This window comes from Haplochromis burtoni, unplaced genomic scaffold (assembly GCF_018398535.1).
Source record: "Haplochromis burtoni strain Fernald_Lab_line unplaced genomic scaffold, NCSU_Asbu1 Contig_152, whole genome shotgun sequence".
NCBI lineage: Eukaryota > Metazoa > Chordata > Actinopteri > Cichliformes > Cichlidae > Haplochromis > Haplochromis burtoni.
The window spans coordinates 776,096-803,976 of NW_024582513.1; the positions used below are offsets into that span (position 1 = coordinate 776,096).

At 38.7% G+C, this 27,881-nt stretch overlaps 1 protein-coding gene across 2 annotated transcripts in view; it reads right to left on the minus strand.

The window, feature by feature from the left end:
- Positions 1-441: 441 nt before the first annotated feature.
- gabra3 (gamma-aminobutyric acid type A receptor subunit alpha3) overlaps positions 442-27,881 on the minus strand; it is a 104,167-nt gene continuing 76,727 nt past the window's right edge. The window contains exons 5-11 of one of the 2 annotated variants that reach the window (XM_005931930.3): positions 27,602-27,822; positions 19,535-19,617; positions 18,598-18,741; positions 16,303-16,455; positions 13,678-13,883; positions 5,927-5,965; positions 442-5,781 (exon numbers count right to left, since the gene is read on the minus strand). In XM_005931930.3, the coding sequence (XP_005931992.1) occupies positions 5,473-5,781; positions 5,927-5,965; positions 13,678-13,883; positions 16,303-16,455; positions 18,598-18,741; positions 19,535-19,617; positions 27,602-27,822 (1,155 nt within the window). In that variant the 3' untranslated portion in view covers positions 442-5,472. The remainder of the gene's footprint in view (positions 5,782-5,926; positions 5,966-13,677; positions 13,884-16,302; positions 16,456-18,597; positions 18,742-19,534; positions 19,618-27,601; positions 27,823-27,881) is intronic. The other variant, XM_005931931.3, reaches the window with a different exon arrangement.

Genomic DNA, 27,881 nt, shown 5'->3' on the forward strand with positions numbered 1-27,881 from the left:
TTCATTTATCATTGCACAAGCATGAAAACAACCTTTTGTGTCTATGTCGTGGGCGGGGTGGTGGTCTAATTTTCTCAGGCGTGCGGTTGTAGCTAAATTTAAAGGTTGTAGTTTTACACATGACGCCGTTCGCGTGCAGTTGAAGGCACCTACAGGGCAGTCAGAACTGGACTCCAGCCAGACAGCAACAACTTTCAAAGTCTGTGGACAACAGCACAGCTGCCTTTGTCAAAAACACAAGCTAGTGTTCATCAAATGTTCATCATCAAAACTCTTGTGCTGTGCAGATTTTACTTCATTTTTAATTCCCTGCTGTCACTTCAGTTGCAGTTACTCTTTGTAACACTGATGCCTCCCTCCCCTCTAAAAGCCGTCTGGCAGTTTTTGGCAGTTTACTCATAGTGAAAGGCTCTCGAGGCTCTCGTTGCATTTTTTTTTTTACTTTGTAACGTAATGTGTGTAATGTAATGTCTGGCTCATGTGCCTTCTGGCCAATGTGCAGCATTAAATCAAGTTTTACAGGTAACCTCCAGTGTGTGTACATCTACCAACATTTTTTTGTGTGTAATAGAAAACTGTAATTTCATAAATCCTGACCATTAAAATGTATGGGAATAACACTGCATCTGTTAATTTGGACAATTCATTAATAGCAGGCAGCACATGTTAAATAACCATATAAATGAGGTACAACATTAAATATAGACTATTTATCATGACATATATTAAAATCGTCAGCATACACTTTAAGCCAGATGTTGTGCCCTTGCTGTTTTGTCTGATTTGTGTGTAATCTACAGTGGCTATAAATGTTGTGAAATATAATAAATTTTAGGTGACTGTGCTTTGACTTGAATGTGTGCAATATGTTTGTTCCCTGTAGGATGTCTTCAGGCTGTAACTGAATTTTCCCCTAATCAACCACAAACAAAAAGGACCCGCATGCACAGCACAGACAAACACACAAAGGGTTAAACAACAATAGTCGTCAAATGAGCCTCTAAAGGAGCATCAGGTGAGTCCAGCGTGTTGAAAGCGTGCACCTTTGAGGCTCGGATGTCACCAAGAAGGGCCTTTTAACTCCAAGACAAAATACACGGTCCTTTTAATCCTCATTTCCATTTGCTATATCCCATACAGTAAGCACATGAATGACAGAGGGCAACACAGAGTCCAGTCACTGAGCATATAGAGACCACTTCCTAACAAAAACACAAAGTCCACAAAGTTCCCGGAGCTGTCTTTGTAGAGGAAGTCTTTGATCTCTCAATGCGTAGAGACATGCAGTGAAATTGCTGGAGAGAGAACACAGTGTGTACGACTCTGCTTGCAGACAGCTGCTTATTCACAGTTAGGTTTGAAAAGTGCACACAAGGTACGGATCGTGTTAATAGCTCGATGAGTATTATCTCTACTGTACATCTTTATAATACCATAACACGTAGTGTTACAGAGCTCAATGTAAGACAGCAGTACTTATCAAATGTAAAAATAAATGACATGACATATCAATATTCACAAAAACTATCGGAATTAATTTCACAATATCTACAAATTCACAACTTAGTAGTACTATTCTGAGCAATTAGAATTGTTGCCATTTAGTTGAATCATTTGTTTAGTTTGCCTATTTTATCTACAGCTTTCTACGCATCAGGAGTTTTGCATAAATGCTGTTGAGGTTACGTCGTATAAAACATAGAATATTTAATGCTGTACTGAATAGCATAAATATATTAATATAGTAATATAGTCTTAATATACTCTATCTCATATGGATGACATGTTTCTGCTGAAGTTAACTCTGGCCCTGTGAGAAAAGGATTTACCACGTGACTAACACAATCATAGCAGAGCCTAAATGGCAACAGTACAGTGGAGTCCTGCTCATCGAAATCATCCCAGGAATGTTCAAATCAATCAATCAATCAAAACGAAATAAAACAATTACCACAGGTGTACATGCAGACTCTTCAAAACACAGTTTTTTCTTACAATTTCTAGTTTTAAAAACTGCTCAGATTCTTATTTCTGCACTATGACATGTGTTGGCTGCTATGGTCTTTCCAAGCAGACTGGATGACGATGATTACGCTGTAGTTTAGCGGCAGAGTGAAGTGGTCGTGGTCTTATAGCTCCAGGAGTGTTTTACCCTTGTTTGCTAGTCACAAACACACAACATATGTGGATTTAAATTTTTTTTTATAACTGACGAGGTGTAGAGAAGTATGTTATTCTGTAAATATTTACCTTGATCAGTACAGTCAGCACAGCTTGGCAGTCACACTAATTTCATGTTGTGAATGGGGTTAGACATGAGTTTATGAATGCTGTAGTACACATGAAATCACAAAGCAAATTGATCTTTGGTTATCACATTATACCAGATCCTGACATGACAAGGGTCTTTGGGCATATTAAGTAAAGTGACTGTTTCTGCTTAGAAGTACGTACCTACAGTACATTTATCCCACTACCCAGAAGAGTCATACACAAACATTAATGCTGTTTAGCAGCAGCCAGCAGGGTTTATAAACCCTCAGTGGATGTGTAAAATGGATCATTTTGTTTGAGACTAAATTCTAAAAAAAAAGAAGAAATAAAGAAGAGGAAACAGGGTGTTTTCATTGAAAAGTGTATAAATCAATGAAATGTATCGGATTAAAAAAAGCTATACTGCGCCGGGATGATGTGTGGTGTTCAGAAATATTTAGAGGTAATACGTATCATTAAGACACAGCGACGTGCTTCACCCTGTTTGTTATTATACATTTAATTTGCCCGATGAAATGAAATGAATTTCTATTCCTCGATTTCAGTGCAGAGGTTAGTATCACGCCTTATTTTGCCATTATAGCCACTGTGTTTCTAATGTCTGTATAAGGTTTACAAAGAAATGCACATGCTGTTGCAATTTAGCTGCATGTGGAAGAGAGAGATAGGGTCTAGCTTTGTGTGCATGTCCACATATGTATGGCTTGAAATTAGACGCACTGATTTATTGTAATGGCTAAAAGAGTCAGTGCTCTACAAATAGCCACTGATTACATTTTATGATAATAAAAATGTAAATATCTTATTTGTTCTTTATTTGATTATATATCAGTTTTTAAAAAATATAATAATACATCTTGTGTTAAATTGTACACATAATATATAATATATATATATTTGATAAGAATAGCTTGTTTTCATCATGTTATATGTCGGCTAAATTCACAACTTGTTCGATGTACTTAACTTAATTCTTTCAATCACAGAACAAAATTTTGTATTGTATTGTTGTTGTCCTGTATCTTCATGTATGAACTGGCTTAACATTATTTAAGATGACTGCAGAGCCAGTTCAGTATGTGCGAACTGTGCGTGTGTGACCAAATAAGGGTAAAAACACTCCCAAAACTCTGTACCAGCTGTAAAGCATAAACATTGCATTAGTATGCACAAATAGTTGGAATTATGCGTGTTTATACAGATGCTGGGTTATGAGAGGTTATGAGTAACTGGGATGAAGTACAACACATTGATACCAAGCCCTATTTCCTTAGTGACAAACACCAATATTTGAGGCCAAAGACGAAAAAACGTGTACAGACTTCACCATGCATTAAGCTATGACTGAACACTTCTACGTGGTTTGTATTAACAAACCTTTACAGGTGCCACAACACGGTTCACTCACTGTCCTAAGCTTACCACTGAAAATGGTAAGCTTAATGTATGAAAGAGTATCGAGTACAGTGGTTGTCAGAGCTGGTATTTAACATGATGAAAAACAGTTTGCTTAGCATAAAAAGCAACAGAAATGGCTTTAGAGTTACACCTGCATAAATGCTTAGCACACATAACACAGAGTGTCACAGGAATACAGACACCGCTAAACAAATCAGAGACAAATTCAATGCACGAGCGATCATTGCTCCATCGTTAGTGGCTCTTTGGCGCGATCAGAACAATTTGTTGTTGTTTTATTATTATGAATTTTGCAATGCAACTGTCGCCAGCGATGGCAGTGTCTCCGAAATGTGTTCAGAAATGCTGCATGACTGTGACTCGACTTTTACTACAAAACACAGTATATGGAGACAGTCAAATCAACACCGATCAACTTTACACGATAAAGTATAAAAGGGCAAAAAATACAGCACGAATCAAAACGCTTGTGCATGAGTGTGGCTACGGTGACCGATGGAAACAAAATAAGGGTGAAAAACAAAAACAATAAAAAAAAAAGGTTTCAAGGTGCCTGCTCACAGTTTACTTAAAGGGCGAGTGTCTGCTATGATTTAATGTGTGAAACGTGTCACGTTATTTGCATTTGAATGGCGAAAAAAAAAAATGTGTGAATTCGACTTCAGTCTGAGGTAATGGCGGTAGTTTGTAATGACTGCTCAGCTCACAGAGATGTCAAAACATAAATGGCACACGGACTATGATATATCCTTTAATATCTTTGCTTCAGCTTTTCACTAGTGCTGAAAGGTCTGTTAGCCTTCGGCACTCATGGGAAACATTTACACTTTATACCCATCTCCACCGGCGCGGTGCGTGATGCACAGCCCATACTGCACTACACTGCAGAGCATGGATGCCAGTTTATAAATGTTTGTATGTAATGTAAACACACAGACCGTTGTCTATATGTGTGGAAATGCAAGTGTAAGCATGTCAAAGCCTTTTTTGCTTCGTGATGTGTGTATTTACCAAGGCACGTAGCTTCTCTGTCGTAGGACATAGCCAATTAAACCTCAAAGAGCCACTGAACTAGAAAATGTACAGGCAGCCCAATGAGACGCGAAAGCAGTTGCAGATAATACTGTATTGGGACTGTTGAACTTCACCGCAAGCTGAAGGTCAGACACTGATGATTATTAACGATGTTCCTATGGACCTACACAGGCTGCCCCCAGCTAACAGAATAACAGTAAAGCGACCAGCAAATGGCTCTCTTGGTGTCTTCTGATGCATGTGTTCGTGTGCATGTCTGCATGCATATCTCAACTCAATGCACGTGACAGTCTTATTATTGGTAATGAGCTACAACGAGAACGTTGAACGCATGCTTGCCCTGACTTATCATAAGAAAAGCGCAAACATGTCCAAATTTGGTGGAAAATGCAATTTGACTACTCTACAAAACAGCAAGCCGTCAAAGGTACAGCAAAGATCACCGGGTTACTCACAACAGAGAACAGGGCCAGAGCTAAGTGTGGAGGGGACGAAACTAAAAAGAAATGCTGCACAAACACAGACTGACGTGACAATGTGCTTCCTCCACGGTCCACTACTCTATGTGAATCTACTGTATGGTCAAATTTGCCTTCCATCTATACGGACGTGCAAAATATCAGATGCCTAAGAAAAAACAGACACACAAAACATGCGCGCACACACGTACACACGCACAAAAAAAGATGTAATGGACTTGGCACACCGAAACCAAACCCAATCAAGCCGAGCATTTGGTCAGACTCAGTTTAGGTTGTTTGCCTTCATGATAGCGGGCTTTCTGTTGACATATGTGGCCCAGTAACCCAAGTTGAAGATGAAGAACAAAACTGGGAAAATGATGCGTGATATCTTGTCCACTTTGCTGACGCGGTTGTAGGATTTCTTGGCCTCTATGTAGGGATCAGGCATATAGGGATGCTTCGCCGATGCTCCCGCGCTCTTGGAAATGGTCGTTAAACCTTGATCTTTAGCTACGTTGATGGCGTAGGTGGTTCCGACAATGTTGAAGGTGTTGTTCGCCTTTTTGGACAAAGTCGCAGATTCTCTTCTCTGAAAAGGAAGAAGGAAGTAAAGCAAAGGTCGTTAGGAAGGGGGGGGCACCAGACTCAACCATACTTCCATTTGAACTCATAAAGAGGAAATAGAAGCAACACCACGAGACACGACACACACAAGAACAAAACAAAAGCCTAACCATATCTTTAATCCTGGCCATGTTAGCCTGAAACGGTTCCTGAAAAGAAAAGTAGAAAAGAAAAAAAGTTTACCAATTATATTAAAATTACCCAACTTACATACTGTATTCATCAGTATCTAGCTGGAACTACTTTTGAACATACCGTCAAATCAAATCTGCATCATACAAATCTGGATTGCAGAACGTAAAGGATCAAGATCGAAAAAAAGAAAATCATGATAGGAATAGTTCTGATTTGCATCATTGCAGAACCAGGCTGGACTGGCGTCTGATACTGCTAGCAGTAGCAGTAGCAGCACAGAGCAGGATTAGAAGGAAAAGCAAAATAACAGCGCCTGAAAACATGTCTGACAAACTGTATCAATGAGAGCAGCCAGACCTCTGCAGGCAAACAGATTGCGATACAACAAACACGACAAAGGCTCTGTGTGATAAAGCTGGCTGGAGAGACTGCCGTCTTAGTTCTACTAGAGGGAAATCATTAGACTGTCTTTCATATTGAAGTCGCACAGGGAGCCAGAATTTTATTTGCTAAATTGGTACTGGCTCAAATAGCTAAACTTGCATCACTAGAGGATCCTGTCAGCCTAGCGAAGAACAGTACAGCGCACACAGTAGATGTGGGAGAGCAAGTAGGACACTAAGATTGATTACCAGGCAGAGTTTTAGTTTCCTGTGTGGCATCCAGTGTGCGAGTCTGTACTGTGGTAATTTCCTTCACACCATTCATCCCCACTGTGGCCACTTTAAGAATCTAATTCAGTGCGTGTCTTGTAACAGATTTTCACTTTCACAGCTCCCCCTTTTCACTTTTGCTTTGAGCCCAGTTTTAATTTTTGCTCCACTTTTTTTTTTTTTTAGCTTCATTTAATTTTCCTTCCTTTTTGCTTCTCTCCATCTTTTTAATTAGCATAACTAATGTCCCCTCTACCCCAAAGTGCTTCACGGTGAATCTCTTACAGCGCACAGCTCATCACCAAATATTTTGTTTGGTCTTTATGCTCAGTGTTCACATATACTCACGAATGGAGGCACAGCAATGGTTTTACACGTGACAAGACATGTGCCGTGGCTATGTTCAGTGTCTCGAGTGCGTGTAAATCTCACAGGGAGTCCTTTTTAATGTCTGCCAGTAGGTTTTGCTTGTTTGTTTTTTTTTGACTTTGTACTGGAGGCAGCAGGATTGAGGAGGAAATATATTTACTGTCATAAGTGTTTCCTTGAGTGAGCAGGGCAACAGGATGAGTATGATCCTTCAACCTTGAGGAGAGCTAACAAACTTGCAGGCAGTTGATTGCTTTAAACATAGGAATGGTGAACCGGTGCTTGAAGCACCTGCTATCTTAAGTCAATTTGAACAGAAAAAGAAAGAAAGACAGAAGAGTCACACTCTTGCTCCCAGATAACCAGGTACCTTTCAATGATATTGATTCTAACCCAGAACGAGCTGCTCTATTGGAGGTTTCTGTCAGCAGGAAAGGCAAATTACTACAATATCACGCATCAGGGATACATCAATTGTAGTAACAATATAGCTCAATATGGCTACCCGTCACGCATCTTTAAAGAGCAGAAATTCAGTCATAAAATTTGTGAAACTGGATCGACTGCAAAATGGATGGAACACAGCAGATAGCCATCAGTCACTGCCAGTGGTGAGTGTCATGTCCGACAGTAGAATGACTTGGCTGATGAATATGTGTATCCGAAGTGGCAAACACCAGTCCTGAGAAATGAAGCCAAACCACAACTTGATTTCCTCTAATGGCCACTTGAGACTGGCTCCAAACGCAAGTCCACACAGACTCCTGTGTTTTCACAGCCTGCTACAAAAATCAGTTTTGGCCGCAATAGCTAACAGACACTCAATTTTAGCCTCGATAGCTAATGACCGCTATACCTTTTGCCACTGTACCTGTCAGGCGCTATTGTTTTAGCTTTGATTGCTAGCAGACAGTATATTTTTAGAGTTGATACCTAACAGATGCTATATTTTTGTCCTCAACAGCTAACAGATGCTAACAGATACTACCATTCTGGCCACTATAGTATCTTCACGGAAATTGTATTAGAGGCCTACGGTATGTATGTTTGGAGAGGGAGCTTCAAATTAATAAGTATGTAGCTGCTTTGAATGACAGGTGGGTGCTAACAAAAGATTCTGTAGTTGCTAACCGCCTGTTTGCCTTCCCCTGAGTTAACTTGAATGGCTAACTTGAGAAAACTCTCAAATGTTCCTGCGGTGCTGCCTTTAAGAGCATTTTTAATCAACAGTAATACTATGTTTAGTTCATTTGAGTTCTCCACCAGTCTGGAGAAGAAAGCCTGAATGAAAGTGGTTATTAGCCTGTATTTAGAAAACATAAATTGCAATTTTATGGTCGCTAAATAAGAGGTCAGTTTATGTCTGTTTATAGTGAAACTTTCAGTGAGTACTAAAAGTGTTTGGCCATCTCAATTTAACTTGCTGTACATTATGAAGGCTGTGTACCAAACTTCTAAAACCAATTTTCATACTGATCAGCGAATGTTCTGCACTTACACCTCTAAGCTCTAATAATACCATCCCAAACTGCTCAGTCTTTTAGACTATGGATGCTATCTGCACAGTAATGTAGCAAATTTTCTGTTCTTTTTTGCTGTTCCATTGTCCTTGTAGGTAATAATTTATATGGTCTAATTATTGGGGGAACAGTATGTAGCACTGGGCTGTATGCATGTTTTTATGAACCTTATGTAACAGAGCACATAATTCACTAGCAGCCACAGATTCCTGTGTACTATTCAAAGTCATTTCAATAGCTGCAGGCAAAAATACTCCATGAATACAATGCATCTATTGACCTTGTCTTTGTAACTTCTGAAAATTGTTGCATCAGAATTTCTTGATGAGTGTGTTTAAGTGTCCTGGGGGTAATTGTGCCTTGCTGTGTCCTGCTGTTTGGAGCTCAGTGTGTGCATGTGTGCGTGTAACTGAACCTTGTGACAGTCTGTCCCTCTCTAAGACTGGAGCTGAAGTGTTGGCGTAATAAATAGCCCCAAGTATGTGAGCATGTGGGTATGTGAGTGTGCAGACTGTCTATAGGGAGCCACGATGTCCCTGTTTGTGTTCCTGTGGACACGTTTTGACGTGAGCATTTAAGTGTGTATTTAGGTAGAGGCACTTGCACTATCGAAATTTGGAGGAACTTGCTAGTTGCATGGGTGGCCTCTCTTAATAATTATGTCATTTAGTTATGATATTATATATAAACATGAAATAGACCTTTCTGATTTCACTTAAGGATGTGTTAATGTACACTATATGGAAAAAAAAGGATTCTAACATTTTAATTCAGGTGTTTTCTGTCCTTTTGCCACAGATCTATGAAATCAAACACCTAGCCATGTGGTCTGCCTTTACAAACATTTGTTAAAGAAGGAGTCACTCTAAAGAGTTCACTGATTTCAAGTGTGGCACTGTAATAGGGTGCCATGATGGCAACAAGTCAGTTCGTAAAAGTGGCAAGCTATTCCACAAACAGCTGTGAGAATCTTGAGAACTGGATGAACTCGGGCAACATAAATTTACAGAGTGGGGCTGCCATGTGCTGAGGTGCATAGGGTGTGAAAGCCACCAACAGTCTGCTAACTCTGGCATTAACATCAGCACAAAAATGGTGCACCAGGAGATTCATGACATGGGTTTCTTTAGGAGAGCAGTTCCTGTAGGGTCTAGTGTGTAGGCGGCCTATTACATTTGTTAATATAGCATCGCATGGAAAACGCCAACAACAAGGGGTCAGCAATTTAGTGGTATTTCATGCTTGCTACATCAAAAAACTTGTACAAAAGAATGCTTCCAAGTATCCTCCTTGCAGTGAGGAACACAGCTTAACACCCAAGTATCTCTATCATTATTGGGACTGAAAAAGTACAAAAGTGCACCCCTGGCCTCCAGAAATGTCAACTCACCTTTGTTCTTTCCACCTGAGTGCATCAAAACTTCCAGAATACATTCCACTGACATGCAAGTGCTTGTGCTAATAAGAGATAATGAATTATTCTGGTAAAATGTTGATGAAGTTATTATGTACTGCAGGTGCGTAGACACACACATGCGCACACACACGCACACACGAAACCGCGATCACCCCTTGGCCGCTGCAGAGCAACCCACAGCCAGTGCAACCCACAGCCAGTGCTTCTGCCTCTGCTGATAAAACAGCACATGATATCCAACATAGCAGTGTCCAATCATGTGTCACAGGGTGCCGAGAATATGCAGGCTTTTCCAACCAAACTCCCCACCGGCTAATTTCTGTAATAACCTCACCTTCAGCCGGAGAGGGGAGAGCTAATTAGGCAGATTGCCTGTCACAGAAAATGGTCGAATAAAAGCAAAGGAAAACTACATCGATGCTCCATAACCAGTAAAGTAAATTAGTGCGCACACACTCATCTGTGGATCATATCTGAGACCTAAAAAAAGAAAGCAGCCTAAGGGTGATGAAGTCATCATTTGGTTCCGGTAGGAGTGGTGGCTGAAACCCTAGCTCTGATGGCTGCGGGGCTAGATTTTTAAAAAAGACTTACTAGCTAAAACTTCTCTCCTGAAGAAGAGGTTTTGCTTATGTAGCTCGTGCTCATTAACAGTCATTTTTCTAAATTTGCTAAAAAAAAAAAAGGGAAATATATGCAGTGCCTGATTGCTTTGGATTCCAGTAGCTCGTTCTAGCAGGCAGTGTGTTGGTAGTGCCACGTCTCCCTCTGTGACCCCATTCTATTTTATCTATCATGACAACTGCATGCTCAGCACAGTCCCTGAGAACACAGTCCAGGCTGTTGCCATTAAGACGAGCCATCAAAGAAGAGGGGCGGGGGAAAAAAAGAAAAAGAAAAGAGAAAAAAACCTCCTCTCTGCAGCAGTGTAACGCAGCAAATTATCCCCACCAACTGAAAAGTTCTGTGGCAGCAATATGCATTTCTGCCAATCGCTCCAAGGACCAAATGTCAAACTATAAAAAAAGCGGGGAAAGGCTGTACTGATTGTGTCAAACAGTTTGTACAATGGTAGCAGAAAATAGATTCGTGGCACTGTCTGTCACAGAAGAAATAACTTTCCCTTTATGTTGTGTCTGTGGCTGTGTTTTTATGCGCTCACAGCAATACAGTAATAGCACTGCCACTATTTACCACTGGCACAGCTTCATAATGTTTCTTATATGAGTCTTATATGTTTTTCCAAGCACCCCAGAAGGCTGTCCTTTTAATATAGCTTTGCTTATAAGCCACAGTTAATACTCCTTTTCTCAGTTTGAAATGGACTGTGTTATACATATATCAGGTAAACTCATTTTAGCTGCACAATTACTAACTTATATTAGTCTTTTTATGCTGGTGTGCTTTGTTTTTATTGTTCTAATGTTCAGTTCTATGTACCAGGTCTGTCCTTATTGAACTTAAGCTACTTCTTCATGCAGCCCCCCCTTTTTTAGATGAACTCACTCTGATCATAGACTGTATATAAAAGATGGGTGTAGCCACCAAGACCCTGTTTTGTTTTTTTTGACAAAAACAGGAAAAGTCTGACTGATCACCCCAAAGCATACCCAGCCTTTTGCTCCTTTTTGAGTCTAATGAGGACAGAAAGCTGTAAAAAGAATATCATGCTCATTCAGTATGACTTGGCTGGGGACTGCAGAAAAGTGTTTAGTGAAGTCAAAGTTTAAGTGAGCAGTAGGGTCATTTCCCCAAAGAGAGACTTCTTCTTGCATCCAGAGAAGTTGCCTCCTGCTGGCCACAAGAAAGAATCCAAACCTGAGCCACTTTAGCACTTTCACTTTTCAGACCTGGAAGCTACGTCAGTGTTTTATATGCAGTCTATAGTTCTAACTGGCTGACATGCAAAATGCTCCTCCAAGAATCTCTCCATGGTTCCAATGTCAGTGACTCACTATGTATGTTAAGAGAAATAAAGGTGATGTTCAGTACATGCTAAAGTCTTTTGCTTTTGACTTTCTAGGAGCATTTTTACATATGTCTATCTAAGGCTTTTGTAAAAGACCTAAATAACATGAGAATCTTATATCATAACAGTAAATGACACAGCCTGATTTTAAACTGGTATTTAGTGCCTGGTGAGATTGATGTTAAAAGAAAAGAAGACTATTTTGATATTTAATGTAAGTTTTTAATCTGACTTAGTTTCTTTCATTTCACTATGTCTGTGTGCCTACAATTGTTTTTGATTTAATGCTATCATTTACAAACACATGAAAAGTCCACCAGAGAGGCTCACCCTGGGCAGGATTAACTTTTAAGGGAACAGCAGAGTATTTTATGTGGGAGTAGGTAATAGATAATAGGTATGGATTTGTAAATGATTGGATATAATTATTATATTATTATATAATATTATACTACTGTACATATTTTTAACTAACTGAGCAGATTTTGAGAATACTTTAAACATACGACAAATAACTTCAAAAAAAGGCAGATGTAAAAGTGAGGTCAGAGGTCAAATGTGACATGACATTTAGATGCAAACTATAGTGTTAATATTTAGAACCTCCATATACTGGCAGCATTTCCTAAATCTTCCAATACAAACAAAGGCTGTGAAATTTTAAGCACATAAAGGACATTTTATGAAGGTCTGGCCTTATTTGATGACCATTATTATTATTATTTCAATTATTATCAATCAGTTATTATCACTTTGACCTTCAAATCATTGAGTTAAAGAAGAGGTCAGAGTTCAAATGTGACATGATATTTTAAATCTTTCTATATGTTGACAGCAAACACAACGCTTGCCATATGTTTTAAGTTATAAGACTTTTTGTCACTCTTCGACCAATAAATCACGAGGGTGACCATGAAGACCGTGGTGGATCTAAGACACTTTTTAATGGCTCGTGCTCTACACTACAAAAAAGTTTGATCAGAATTCATTGAAAACTTTTCAAGCTGTCGTGATTACAGACAGAATGATCTTTCCAGTAAGGTAATCATACAGATCATATTGCATTTAAAGGCTGAAGCTGTCATGAGAAACATGTGGCTTGATTTAGGTGTTTTTTTCCTTTTTGAACAACAACTTTTTTGGATACATATCTGGTTGTTCCCTCAATATAAACCATTAAATAGGCTCAGGCACGGAGATCTTTTTATTTTATTTTTTTTGTTTGGCTATTGATAATGTACAAGATGTGATTTATCTTCAACATCACGTGATTCATTTTAAACAATATACTATATAGATGTAAATGCACTATCTTTTCTGAGGAGAATAAGGCTGCATTGACTTTAGGATGAGAGTTGAACATATGCTGCCATCTTAAATCAGGGCCAGCGTCTCTGGGAGTTTACCTCTGTTTTTGCTCTCACTGTTCCGCCCCACTGTCTCTGTTCCATTTGGTAATGAATAAATAAAAGGTCTCTTTACAGGCTTTACAAAGTACTCCATGCTGCATTAAGGATACTTTCTATGTGTTTCCAAACTGCAATTTCCCCTCATCACTCCTCCAGAATCAAGTGAGATTTTTAGCAACTTCTTTTTTTTGGATTAATTTTGAATTTATTAAGCAAAGAAAAGTTGCGTAAGCCTTTCCCCTAAACTAGTTGCCTTTCATTCTGTTTTTGTCCTCACATATTGGTGATAGTTAATGTTGGTGCGCTGCGATGAATCAAAAGAGCAGGCGTCACACATCCATCTTTTTTTTTTTGATTACATGAAACTGTTGCAAATGAGAATCACTCACCCTTATTTCCATGCCCTCTTTTTTCCCATCCCATGCCCAGCTGCGCTTGGTGAAGTAGTTGACTGTGGCAAACTCAATCAAGGCAGAGAAGACAAAGGCATAGCACACAGCCATGAACCAGTCCATGGCGGTGGCATAGGCCACTTTAGGAAGGGAGTTTCTAGCACTGATGCTCAAGGTAGTCATGGTTAGGACAGTGGTGACACCTGAGGAGAGAATAAAAGATCAGCAGATATTTCATTATTTCTGAAATTAAACATTTGCGGTAATTCAATTCAATTTTATTTATATAGCGCCAATCACAACAACAGTCGCCACAAGGTGCTTTATATTAAGCGCAAGCAAGTAAGCAAGTGCCATGTAGTTCCTGTGCATTCAAGAGAAGGAAATTTTCTACCAATGTCTTCAGTCACTGGGAAATTCTCTTCAAAAATTGGATAAATAACAATGTGGCAGTGAACTGTCCCTTTAAAAGAAAGTTACTTACAACTCAGTCATGGTTTGTTTGGGTTTTGCTATCCTGGCACTAAACTCTCACTTTATACTGACCAACATCTCTTTAGAGATTTAAGAGAAAAGAAAGTTGCACTGCAACATAACAATAGTCTGGACTACGGCTAGAAAAAGAAGTGTTAATGTGTACTGTCTCTTTAAACCTAATATAAATTCACTTTCCTGGGTTTGCTATTAGGTGTAAGTTATAAACTAAAAATGATGGTGTAGTTCCCTGCATTGCAGAGCTTTACATAATCTACTGTATGAAATCAAAAAGTCTAGCCTCATACAGCTGACATAACTCAGTGGTGCATAAACATTCAAAGTACACTGGGTCAGTCTTGCAAGTTCAAACAATGAGAATGTAGAATCTCTGTAATGACCCACTACGGAGGATTTTTCAGGCTATGTTCTTCTGTTCAAACCAGTCTGATGAATGTATTTTCTTACTAGACTTATCTACAGTACAACGAATGAAAATGTTGAAAGTTTCCTTTAGCTTATACACAAACAAAGAGACATGCCATTGACCTGCATACAAAAAGCACAACCTGTCTAAGCTGCAGGATTGCGTGCAAAGGTAAATCGCTAAATGACACCACTTTTGAAAAATGAGCAGCAGATCTACATCTGCTAAAATTAATTAAGGCGAAAACGATGTCTTAAAACTTTCTAAATTTCGCAGATCATTTCACAACCTGGCCTTTACAGTCAGGGCGAATGGAAATGAAAGGTGGCTCGGACAATGTTCGCCCATCGAAGCGCATCGCTTTATCTGTTCCAACCTTTCTCATCTGATAAAAGACGGATACAAAGGAGGCTTAAAAAGGCTGCAACAAAAGAGTGATACATGGCTATTCATGGGCTGATTGATTTGCAGGTAATGCATTTCTAATCTTGACTTTGTTCCACCATTTACATAAAATTAGAATATTCATCTGTACAAAAAGCAGTCCTTATTACAACAGCAATTAACTGGTGTCAGAGACGAGGACATCCGGTGCTTGCGGTAACAGTGAGTAATGCTCTTATATAAAATGCAGGTATAAATCAAAAAGTATCGAGTCTTAACTAGAAATATAACTTGGAAGGTGACTGAGGATGCAAAAACAAAAAAGATAAATTAGATAACGCAGGTAATGACAGCCACATGCTCTCACAAACCAAGGGACTGTAAGCATGATGACGAGAAAACTAAAACCAACACAGCTTGAAACTGTCCACTGAGAAAACGGCACTGATTAAAATTACTATCATAATGTGAAGGAAATTGTCCCCTAAAAATTCAACCTCTTATGGGGCTGAAGTGATTCTTAGACGACTGTGTAAGAAAAATCTAATAGTGGGTGTATTTGTGCAGAAGTGAAGGAGATGTGGTTATTCAGACTGCACAAAGGGAGCTGGAACAGTTTTTATCTTCTCAGCAACGCTTTGCCTTGCATACATTTTTAAAATCTTTTGCGCAATGTATGCTTCTGCATGTACCTGTCTAAATGCAAAAATGCTAACCGTGTTTAGAATTACATAAGACTACTCATATTGATTATGCAGCGCAATAACAACAACAACTGCAGGAGAAGGAAAATTACATTCCTTATTTGAGCACCTTTGAGTTGATCACATCTGACGCAATGTTCTTAGCATGAATCGAGTTGGATGGACAAATTGAATCTATTATTATTCATGGCTTAAAGGGAGAAAACACAGTCAATTGTCGCGATGGCAACTGGGAAATGTCTCTATATTAAAGAGGAATTGTTATGAATAATAAAGGAAAAATATGACATGTAAATGCTTTAAATCTTGTTTTATGTTCTCTGTATTAACAGTGAACAGTTTCCTAAGAATACGTAGTGAGGATGTTAGTGTCTGTAGCAGAATAAAGTCAGAACTGATAAAATAAATTATTTTCAGTGCTCCTGTGCACCTGAATGTACTAAGCTAACTAAAGCTAAAAAAAGAGAACTTTTCATGCTCAAACCTTTTCAAACCGTTTACTTGTTTGCCAAGTCCTTAGACAGTGCATTTCTGTTACCTCATCATTTAATAGCCCTCTGATTAACTAGCTTCTTCAATGAATCATTTAATGCATTTATTTGAGCTGGATTTAAAACACGAGATAGCACTCACCGAATACTGTGCGCGCCGGAACGGATTCTCTGTTTAGCCAGAAGGAGACCTGAGACAGTATGACAGTCATGATGCACGGAAGGTAGGTTTGAATCACAAAATAGCCAATTTTCCTTTTCAAATGGAAATATGTTGTCATCACTACATATTCGCCTGAGGGGAAAAGAGACAAACAGAAAAAGATGGAGAGACACAGACAGGGTCATGATTATTAATATACTTGTTCCTCGCTCAGAGCAACACAAGGAAAAATATTTGAAAATTGATGCATTAATGTTTGAACATTAATGTGCATGTGACAAGACGTGAGCAGTACTGAGACAGAAAATGCTTAGATGCTTAAAATATTCCAAAGATGTTGATGCACACTTCCAAACCTTAAGCTACAGACTGTATATAAAAGATGGACACAGCCACTGTGTCAACACCCATTGGCTAGTTTGGCCTTAATGCCTCAAGCTGAGAATGCTAGGTCCTAATGAGCTGAAGGACTGCATTCTCAAAGGTTTCTATACCACATGATTTGATTTTGGAACAACAGGAGTCGCCACCTGCTGGCTGATAGTAAGAATGTAAGTTTAAGTAACTTGCATTGGCTCAGATGAGAAGCTATGTCCATCTTTTACTTACAGCAAGAGTTTTTAACCGTAACAGACAAAAAAGTATAATAATAACTAAATAATAAAGACTGTAAACAAACAGACTGGCAGATGACATCACATTGATGTCATTAATAAGACATATACAAAGTGTCACATTCTTTTAAGTGCACATTTACATGTTCCTTGGGATGTTTTTTGCTGTTCATATAAATATGTCAATTATACTAGCAAATGGATAAACTCACATCTTCTCCAACTGCCAGCTCTCAGTGCCATGTTTGCAATCTGTGTTACGAAGATAGGACGAAAAACAGATTTCCATCCCTGAGGTGTTTTTTTGGTTTTGTTTTTTTCTGAGGAGAATCAAACCAGAGCTGAACGGGCTCAAATCCTCCCATCCCCCTAGATCACTATAGTCCATTAGGTTTAAAGTCTAAGGAAATGAGCTTTTCCAACCGCCATAAACTGAAGTGGTTTATGAAAGAAATCGCACTGACTCTATCATGAATCTTTGGTACTTGTCAGACTTCTGTTGGTCTTCTTCCATCGCTGCAATTCTCCTGACTTACATTCAACCCACCAAACAGCACAAACAATAAAGATACTCTCAAGGAACGCATCCTCTGTAGAGTTAAACAGGTGCAGTTATTTAAAGGAGACACACACATACACACACGCACTTTTATTTCTTGGAAAACAGGAGTGCCATCTAACAAAGTGGATTCTTGGTGCTTTAGTCTCCAAAGACAACTGAAGTCTGACAGATATCAGCGACTCTGTGGCTCACCTCTTGAAAGTTTCACAAGCAAACAGCTTGAATGCAAAGGTTAAATCTCTCAAAACTGAGAGCAGCGTGGCTCGCTGGTAAGCTGTTTTACTCTTGTGATTTCCAAATGCCCCACTAAAGCAACTTTTTATTTTTAGCTTTACCATTACAAGCTCTTTGGTACTTTATCTAGTCCTATTACACCATTAACTAAAGCTGCTGATTGATGTTAGCGGTACATGATAGTGACTGATAAGTATAATAAAAATGCAGCACATTCTTGAAGGTGTTTGAACTCAAATGATCTATTACCAGTGAGATGCTGCTGCTGTAAATATTTTCAGCATATGTGAGTACCCTGCCCTCACCGTGCTATTTCATCCCTTTATATTAAATTGCTAACATAAGCTTTAAGCCCTCCAATGGGGAAATAACAAAAAAATGGATTTTTGTGTGACAGATAAAAAGGATTCTGCAACAGTTTTGAAGATAAGATTTTAAGATCAAATGAATATGCAATCAAAAGAAAGGGCTAGACGATGGTTATTATAGTTGACTCTTGGCTGAACCCCAAAGGAAAGTGAAAAAACCCAAAAAAACCTTTCACCTCTGGCAAACGTCTTCATATTATCTTGGTAAATATGCTGAATAGTTTCAGTCATCATTTTCTCGATGGAGCCAAACAATGCAAGATGAATTTAAAATGACAGAAACTGTTGAGAAACTGCAGACTGTTTATTATTTTGGAAGACAAATTACACAAGAGCCACTATATCTCAGTGGCATAGATTATATGCAGTTTATTTTTCAAAAGTGAGAATTCGATCACTTTTGAGTACTCAAAATCAACTTTTTGCCTGTTCCAGACAAACTCTGATTTACCTTACAGTGTATTCTATGCTGCTGTCTGTACCCAGAATGGCATACCTGTGCTGGAACTGATGGTTTCTTTGCCAATAACATGTCCCAGTAAGTCATATTGGTTCAGCCTGGAGCCGTCCTCTGCCACAGCGACAGACCTCTCGTCACCCTGGGTCCACAGGTAGATCACCTCATTATTTGTGTAAGCATCTGAGCAAACAGAAGACAGCCCCCAAAAAACAGACAGCATAGGTGAGAGATCAAAATATGGGTGCAATATTTTCTGTTTTTCTCCTACCTCTGCACATTGTAGGATTATCAGCATTTGCTTTGGCAAAAAGTTAACTGCTGACTTCAGGATCTAAAAGACATTTTTCCTAAATTCCAGTAAGTCATTCATGATAATACGCAGCGTCCATCCAGTATTGATCGGGCTGATAGACCTGCGGCCGATAATGATATCAGGTTTCACAAAAAAATTCCTTTTACTGTGTTCACCACCCTGAGATTTAATCCTCATGCTTCAGGGGATCACTGACTTTTCCTCCAGTGCCACTTTTTTAACTAAATGTATCCAAAATGAATGCTCTACCTATCAGCATCATTTTATGTTGAGAGATATAAGCATTGCTGCTAAAACATCAAACTATATCTAATGCTGTGTCTGAAACAGTAAATAGCTTATGCTTGTGTATGGATGGTTACATGCCCCGCACTATGAGCATACTGAAAGTAATTTAAGCACATTAACTGTCGCTGTGGCGATGCCTAAAGGGTGCAGCCCAAAGAGGGAGAAGATCTTTATTAATAAAATTTTCTCTTAACTGCTTTTGTTATATTACCAAACATCATACTGCAGTGTAGTTTTAGCCTTTGTTTTGTTTTTCTTCTTTTTTTATAGTTCAGGAAAAGGTTCCTAACACCTGCAGAGAACCATCCCCACTGTTTCAGATGTCTGATCTTATATAAAACACTTTTGTTTTGATCATCTGGACTGACTTACAACTTCCAAACTTCAGAGGACAGGCGTGTGCATCCATCGGGAAATCCTCCAGGTGCATGGGGCACTCGGCATGAATGGTCAACCTGTGGGGGCAGAGGGAAAGAAAATGCATCACTGTTCAGTCTGCAGGATGGTTGAACAGGTCATTATAAACAAATGATGATGCATAATGATGTCAAATATTTCTGCAGAAACATAATTTGGAGCATTTTCATCGAGATATGTGAGACATGTTGGGAAGGTCTTATGCAAATTGCTTTATCGTGCATCAAAATTGGCTTTCCCACAAATCCAAATGTAGACCAAATAATGCTTTAATCTCTGAGTTTATTTCAAAACCAGGGATTTGTGTACGTGTGAATAAAAACTGAAGGAGAACAGATTATATCCTCTCTCTCTCTCCTCCTTTGCATCACCACCCTGTCAGTGGTAATTAGAAGGCAGACATGGACTAAATCTCCAGAGAGCACCCAAATTTGTTTCAGTTGGTCAAATGGCCAGGCCACAAAAGGCACTCTGCAAGTAAACAGAGAAATTGTGCACGTTATCTCACTCATACATGTTTAATCAACGTCGGGGCTACATTTGCCGAGTTCAAACAACGCAGCAACTAATTAAATGCCATCCTTTGGTGCACTAACTCACACATAAACCCCCCAAACTGGGTTATTTAAACTCAATTATACCATATTTACCCTGTACATCCATTGAAAACTGGGTTTTTACTGGGTAGATTCTTTTGGTCTCACTGTTTAATGTTGCAGAAAGTCCCACAAGTTTATTTGTAGCCACAGCCTTAAAATGTGTAACATCGCGGGCTGCCTCCACAGACAAACTTTCTGTTTCCAATTAGCTCATTGTGTTGTATTTACAACAATGCCAAGCCTGTTTTTGCCTCTAACTCGCTTCTGTGCTCTCTGTTGCTGCCTCATTACTGATAAGTGGCTCACTATCTACACAAGCTAATGCTTTACAACATAAATGTGAGAATCTTTTGCATCACACGGCACTTAAAACCAACATTCACGCGCTGTACTTATACTCTGACAGAAACAAAGGCTACAAGAAGACAGAATGGTTTTGATTAAAGACAAAAAGGCAAGCTGTCTTCATACAGAGCTTACAACTATATCATCAGCCTTGCAAAGAAGCGCTTGGGCACAGAGGTACCTTACACAGCATGTGTCAGCAATTTATGGTACTCACAATGACAATGCAGACATGCTGGTGTTTTTTGGGGAGGTGAAGTCTGATAAACTTTGGCAACGTTTACAGAACCATAAAACACCAATGAACACACATTGAAACCTCTAAAAAAAAGGTTCCTTTTTCTGTCAGCCACTTCTCCTTAGCCACCCTTAGTAACCTAGTAAATGGTATTTTTTATATTCTAGAGGTGTTTACATTTCAGACTCAGGATTGTAATCAGGTGAAATGGACCACATGTTCCAATATATGATAGAGAGAAAAAAATTAACGAAAATAATAAAATTGCAAAAATAAAATTAGTACTAGTAGTTTTTTGGTAGGGTTGTCTAACATTACAGTGTGATTGCGTCTAAAAATTAAGTTAAATGTATTTTGCTTAATGTTTCTTTGCTGCCTTCAAGCCGCTGAATGGAATTCTTGTCTGAACCGACATTTCTGCCTTTCTTCTCTTAACCCTTCCTCTTGCCTTACAATTTGTTCTGGCATTTTCTCTAAAATAATATATTCCACTTTAATGTATTTAAATAGACCTAGCTTATTATACTTTCAAAGCCTTATTAAACCTCTCATGCCTAATTTTAGTTTTAGCATATATATATTAAAATATATGTATATATTTAAAATCATATGATAATTAAATATATACAGAAAGAATTGGCCACACTTATATGTGCAACCGGACAAAAAAAATAAAATGTATATATATTATAAAAAAGTATTATTTCACCCATCACTTATGCTCTGTTTTATAACCCGAGACTTATCAAATCAAACAAAAACACTTAACTGATTGACAGTGACTGATTACTCAAATTTAATTTAACAGTATTACTCCTTCCAGTATTAGTTTATTAAAGTACTGCTGATGACGGGTGACAGGAATTGCAGCACTGTTCATAAACCAAAGCACTGGGCAATTTGAAATTGGATCTGATGACTGGTGCAAGTTAAGTGATTGTTATTACAAAGTAAATATTGATGTGCAAAGTGAATGACAATCGACTGAATAGCTGTTAAAACATGTTACTAAAATATTAGTATAATTTGAGTAGAAAGCTTCATTTGGAAAGCATCGTTTTGATCTGCCCCCACAGAAATTCTTAATTTCTTGAAGGGCTTGAAACATTTGCAGGCATATGCAAGAACAGCCAGACTAGAACAATAATAAAGGAAGACAAAGCAAAGAATTAATGAGGCGACTGCTACCACTGTGCTCTTTTGAACAATGTGAGACATGATGGGTACCACCCAACTATTTTCTAATCCAGGACTGTGGGGGCAGCAGTCTAAGCAGAACCCCACCACCTCCTCCATTTCTTGTGTATGTGTGCATATGTGTGTTTCGGATATCAGAAAGCTTCCAAACCACCAGGGAGTAAAAATTTCCCAAGTGTGTCCCAGAACCTCATCGGAATCTTCTCCCTCCTGAACTCCCTTCTTAGAGGGAACCCAGACATCCTTCAGGAAAAGCTCATTGTGTCGGTCCTTTTGTTTTGCTCGCTACTGACTGGTTGTGGCCATAAGGGAGGGTCTGAACAGTTGCTGCCCAGAAAATCAACAGCTATGCCTTGTGGCTGTTTTCACCACAACAGACCTCTATAGCTGCACTGATCCACTGATCAACCTGCTCCTTCAAGGTAGAGTGATCAGTCCACCCTCTTCCAGCAGAGAACCATGTCTTCAGACTTTTAATCCTCATATTGCTTAGCTGCTCTGCAGTGTATTCACTGTGTACAATAATACAACACTTGCCTTCACAGATACCAGTTTTTCTATTTGTTTGATGCCTGTCTTTATTTGTTCATGTGGATCACACCCACTGCCATCACTGAAGTCTTTCTTTAGTTAAATACAATTCTTTCGTTAAAGTAAAAATGTATTTCACTCTGGAAAGGGGGGGGGGGAGACACATGAGTCAATATACCAAATGTTTAAAGACAAGACAAAAACTTGTGTCTTAGCAGCATTGCTTTTGTATTGTGTTGCTTTTATAGTCATATAGCAGCGTGTTAAGTGAAGCATTACTTCTCAGCTTTGGCCGTGTTGAAAGGGCTTTCTGGCATTGTAAATCCCCAAGTACGGCTGTACAGTTGTATTTGTTTTTGGTGGTCTCTAAGCTGTTAAGTCCACTTAGTAAATGATACATTCGCATACAATAAATTCTTGAAACAGCTTTTAATGACAAATATAAACCTGCATAAACCTCTCTCTCTTTAAAAAGTACACCTGAGTCTTCTCACAAATTAATATTAGTGAGGGAGAGAGAAATGCCGAAGAAGAAGCAAGGAGGTTGAGTTAAAATGAGGTGAACTGTAAATGAGTGACAAATGCTTTCACAAAAAATAACCGCAGCAGCGCTGGCAGACAATACCAGCTCTCTAAATTCAGAAATAATGATGCAATCCTGCAGAGCCGAGGCCTTCATAGCATTTGTCAGTTCAGATCCTGTAGACGTGCTGATTAAATGGATTTAAGCAGTTGTTTAGTGAGGAATGTCAATCAAAGCGGGGCGCTATGGTGACGCACTGTGCACTAAACTTCCCGTGAGACAGATTTATATTCTAAAGCCTAATACCTGTGCAGTATGTGGAAATTTAAGGTATCAGTCTCTCCTTGGGAGTGTTTTCCAGTACCTCTAATAACACAGCAATATTTTCATGCAGATCCCCTTCAACTAATCACCCAAAGCTTAAGATAGATGAAAGGTAGCCCTAAAATTGAGAAAGTTCTTTGCCAGTGCTTTCAAAAATACATTCCATATTAAGTTTATGATATGAGTTTTATGATAGAGTCAGTAAAAGTAGGGATGGTCTAAAGAATACTTTGCAGTTTTTCATTAGGGCTTGGCAAGATATCAATATATTTGACAGAATTTTATATAAGACATGACATTATTGATGCTGTACATTGAGCGCGCAGATTTTCACCTACATGCATTTTAGCGGTGCAAAACAGTTAATCTCTCTCGCCGACTGCTCACACATTAGAATTCCAGATCTTAGTGTTTTTACTTTTTTGGCTCAACTCTGCAATGATAGAGGGGGATGCAATTGTAAATTTGTGTTTATTTTCTTTATTCAGGCAGTAAAGATGGTTCACAACATTTGGATTTATGTAATAACACTATTTTTACTTGAACTATTCAGTTCATTTCCATTTTATTTATATAGCACCAAATCACAACAGCAGTCGCCTCAGGGTGCTTTACATTCTTAAGTTAAGACCCTTTAATAATATAGAGAAAACCCCAACGATCAAATAACCACATTTGAACATGCCCTTGGCGACAGTGGGAAGGAAAAACTCCCTTTTAACAGGAAGGAGGGGTAGCCATGTGCTGCAACCATTTGGGGATGATGGGAGGACAAAAAGCACACTGCGGAACTATGGTTTTAATGCTAATATTATATAATGTAATAATATTAAGGTCTCTAATGTATAATAGTGTTAATAATATTAAAGTATGCCATACCCCCCCCCAAAAGCATTGCAATGGGAAATACAGAATTCCTATAAATGAGTTTTATTTGCTGGTGTTTATTTTAGCTCCATAATACAACTAAGCTGGTTCCAAAAATGCTTTTGGGCCTCTAAGGATTATCAAGGATGCCAAGGATTATCATACTTAATCATGCAACTTTTTCATCATCTTACAATACATTTCCCTGCTTATTTAAACATGTTAGTCCTTGTAATACTACATCAGAGCTCAGGGATCTTTGTTGGCCTTGGCAGAACTGCCACAGCATCAGATCTACTCATGTGGGAGCACAAAATGATTTTTTCACCATTTCATTTTCACCCCTAAAAATCTATACTGACCTTGTGCACGAGCATCATAAAAACATTTCTGCAGCCTTTTCATGGCCTAGTGCAAAGCTGGTGAATGCTGATCGACAGGTTCAGTGTTTCCAGCCAAAGCAATCACAGAATTATTTTTGCTGTTATTCAGTACATAATGGTATTCAGTGACTATGACTCTCTTGCTGATGCTATTTACAGTGTACTTTACGCATGACATACACACAATGACACTCCTTTGATCAAGTGAGTATTATTCACTCGGCTGTCTGCGTGTGATACATATATGGGCCAGACTGGCTGCAAGTCAGCTATCTGACTCACAGACAGGTAAAAAGCACAATTTTTATTCCTAAGATGTTAATTTTCACCCTAGTGCCACCACGGTGTTTGCATTCATGCTTTTAAATAAAATGTCTCTAGCTATTGAATTTGCTGATATACACACATCATCTTGTAAAAGCTAAACTAGGTTCTCTCATAATCTTCTAACTTTTCTTTGGAATCCGGGACTATAGTTTCCAATTTTCTTTCTATCAAATGTTCATGTTCTAACTGAAAAAAATATGACAAACATTCCGATTTCATTTGATGAAGGATGAGAATTTTGTAAATTCTCAGCTTGAAAAATGTTTTCAATGATTCAATATTGACTATTATTGCTGCTGTTCCTCTAATAGCCAGTTGAGGCAAGCTGGGAAAGTGAGTCAATAGACTGCCATGTTCAAATATCTGTATATAATGATTAGAGCATATTTATGTAAATATGCCTCTATGTACCCTTAACATTGGGCCAATCTGAATGAAACTTTGCATGGACATGGTGACACATACAGTAACTTCCAGTAACTTCTATATGATCTTTAAAAAACCCATTTATTATAAATCAAAACTAAGTTTTTAAAAATGTTTTAATATTGGCGACAGAATTTTGCTTGACTTGACTAAATACAGGATGATGAATTTGAAAAACCATTACAGGCCTGGCAAAAACTGCCCACAGGCTGGAGTTTTGTTAGTCCAACAAAACAACATTAAGAAGCATTTTTACACACTGATACATAAACTACTGGTCAAAAGTTTTAGAACACCCCATTTTTTTCAGTTATTTATTGTGATTCAAGTTTTTTAAGTCCAATGCATAGCTTGAAATGGTACAAAAGTAAGTGCTCAGATTTAAAAAAATAAGGTTCAACAGGTTCAAGCACAGCTTAATTGTGGTAACAACTCTCAGTTTTAACTGTGAAGAGAAGACTTCAAGCTGCAGGTTTGACAGGACGAGTTGCAGAAAGAAAGCCATTGCTAAGACATCAGAATAAGACAAAGAGGCTTGCCTGGGGCATGAAACACTACCACTGGACTACTGAAGACTAGAAGAAGGTACTATGGACTGATGACACAAAATTTGAAATCTTCACTTCATCACGCAGTATCTCAGTATGCCATCAAGCAGACGAAAGGATGGTTCCACAGTGTGTGGCATCAACTGTCAGACATGGAGGAGGAGGTGTGATGGTCTGGGGCTGTTTTGCTGGATCCAGGGTCGGTGACTTGTACAGAGTGAGAGGCACCCTAAACTAAAACAGCTACCACAGAATTCTGCAGTACCCACTGGTTGCACCTAGTTGGTCAGGGGTTCATCCTACAGCCAGATAGTGATCCAAAACTTAAGTCCAAGACATGCCAGAACTACCTCAGGAAAAAAGAACAAGATGGTAAGCTTGAAAACATGGAGTGGCCAGCACAGTCTCCAGACTTAAACCTCAGTGAGATCGTTTGGGATGAACTGGACAGAAGAGTGAAAGCAGAGCAACCTTTAAGTGCCACACATTTATGAGAACTTCTGCAACAGATATATGAAAAACTTTCTGAAAAACATTTGATGTCTATTGTAGAAAGAATGCCAAGGGTGTGTTCAGCTGTTATATCTGTCAAAGGTGGCTACTTTGATGAGTCAAAAATTAGAAAAATTGGGGTGTTCTAAAAGTTTTTACTGGTAGTGTATAATACTACTACTACTATTACTACTAATAATAAAAATTATCCAGTCGTTAAGTCTGACGTCACTAGCCGTGTCTGGGCCTAAACTCCGCTGCAGGTCCATATATCAAACGATCACTATGGCATTACTGAGAGTTGAAAAACTGTCTAAAGTCTTTCATCTTTAATAAAGTGTGCTCTACCAGGTGTAACAATTGAGTTTAACATCCTGGCATCCATGAAAACGGAATTTATGACATTTAACGGAGTTAGAAGTTAGCAGGAAGTTAGCTTGCTAGCTTCCGTCGAAATACAATATAGCATGTCCTGACTGCGTGGTTTTGGAAACAAATTAAAACGTACAGCTCTGTTATCACTTCAAACATAAATGAAGAAAGAAAACTAAACAGCAGTGACGTTTGTAGGGTTACTGAAGTTTGGCTAGCTGTAGCTAATGATGTGCTACATGACCGCTAGCGACACAGTTATGTTAGTATAATATAAACAAGCTAACTTTTTTTCCACTCGATAAAAGTTAACATGAGTGCTGAGCTGTAGTTACATCCTAAGGTTTTAAAAACTGAGCTTAAATAAATGATTAGTGGTAATAAAAGCCGAGGGAGGTCAACAGTGATTACTGACTGTTTTAGGAGCTTTTTGAGATTAAATAGAAGAAAATACAAAACATTAAACATGTTAACAACACAAAAGCCATATTACTACTTTAGGCCCGGAAGTAGGATTCGTCATGTCATCACTTAACGACCGGATAGTGTATTTGAGGCTTAATGATAGGACAGGAATGCTGTCACAGTCAACTGTATCCCAAGCTTCCTAGCATAAGCTTATAAGGAAGCGAGTCACCCTTTCATACATATGGAGAACTTCTGGCTGTAAAAAGTGCTGAGTGCCAGTGGGTGAAATCTTTTATTATGCTTTCTTTTTTCTTTTAGGAATGTCAAAATAAGGATGCTCTCATGCCAAATTAAGACGGTTAATATATCTACTAAACAGTACCTGCAGATTTTTTTTTCAAGTGATGGTGTTGACCTCCGAATCACCACAAAAAAGGCTCACCTCATTGTGTATAGAAGCGTGCCGTTGTCGACTAGTCGTAGCAGTTTGTTAGGAGTTGTCATGTTGTGGGCTACAGATTTCTTTCCGTTGTGGAAAAAAGTATCAGGAGTCCAGATCTTACTGGCCAGGAGGTTGTTGAGGGGTAAAACCTGCATGGGCCCATCGAACTTCAGCCGCTCATCCCTCCAACTCTGGCGAAAGAAGACATCGATGGTGTACTCCTAATGGGAAGAGAGTTTGAAGAAATAGTTAGCAAGGCAACAATTCACAAAACTGGGAA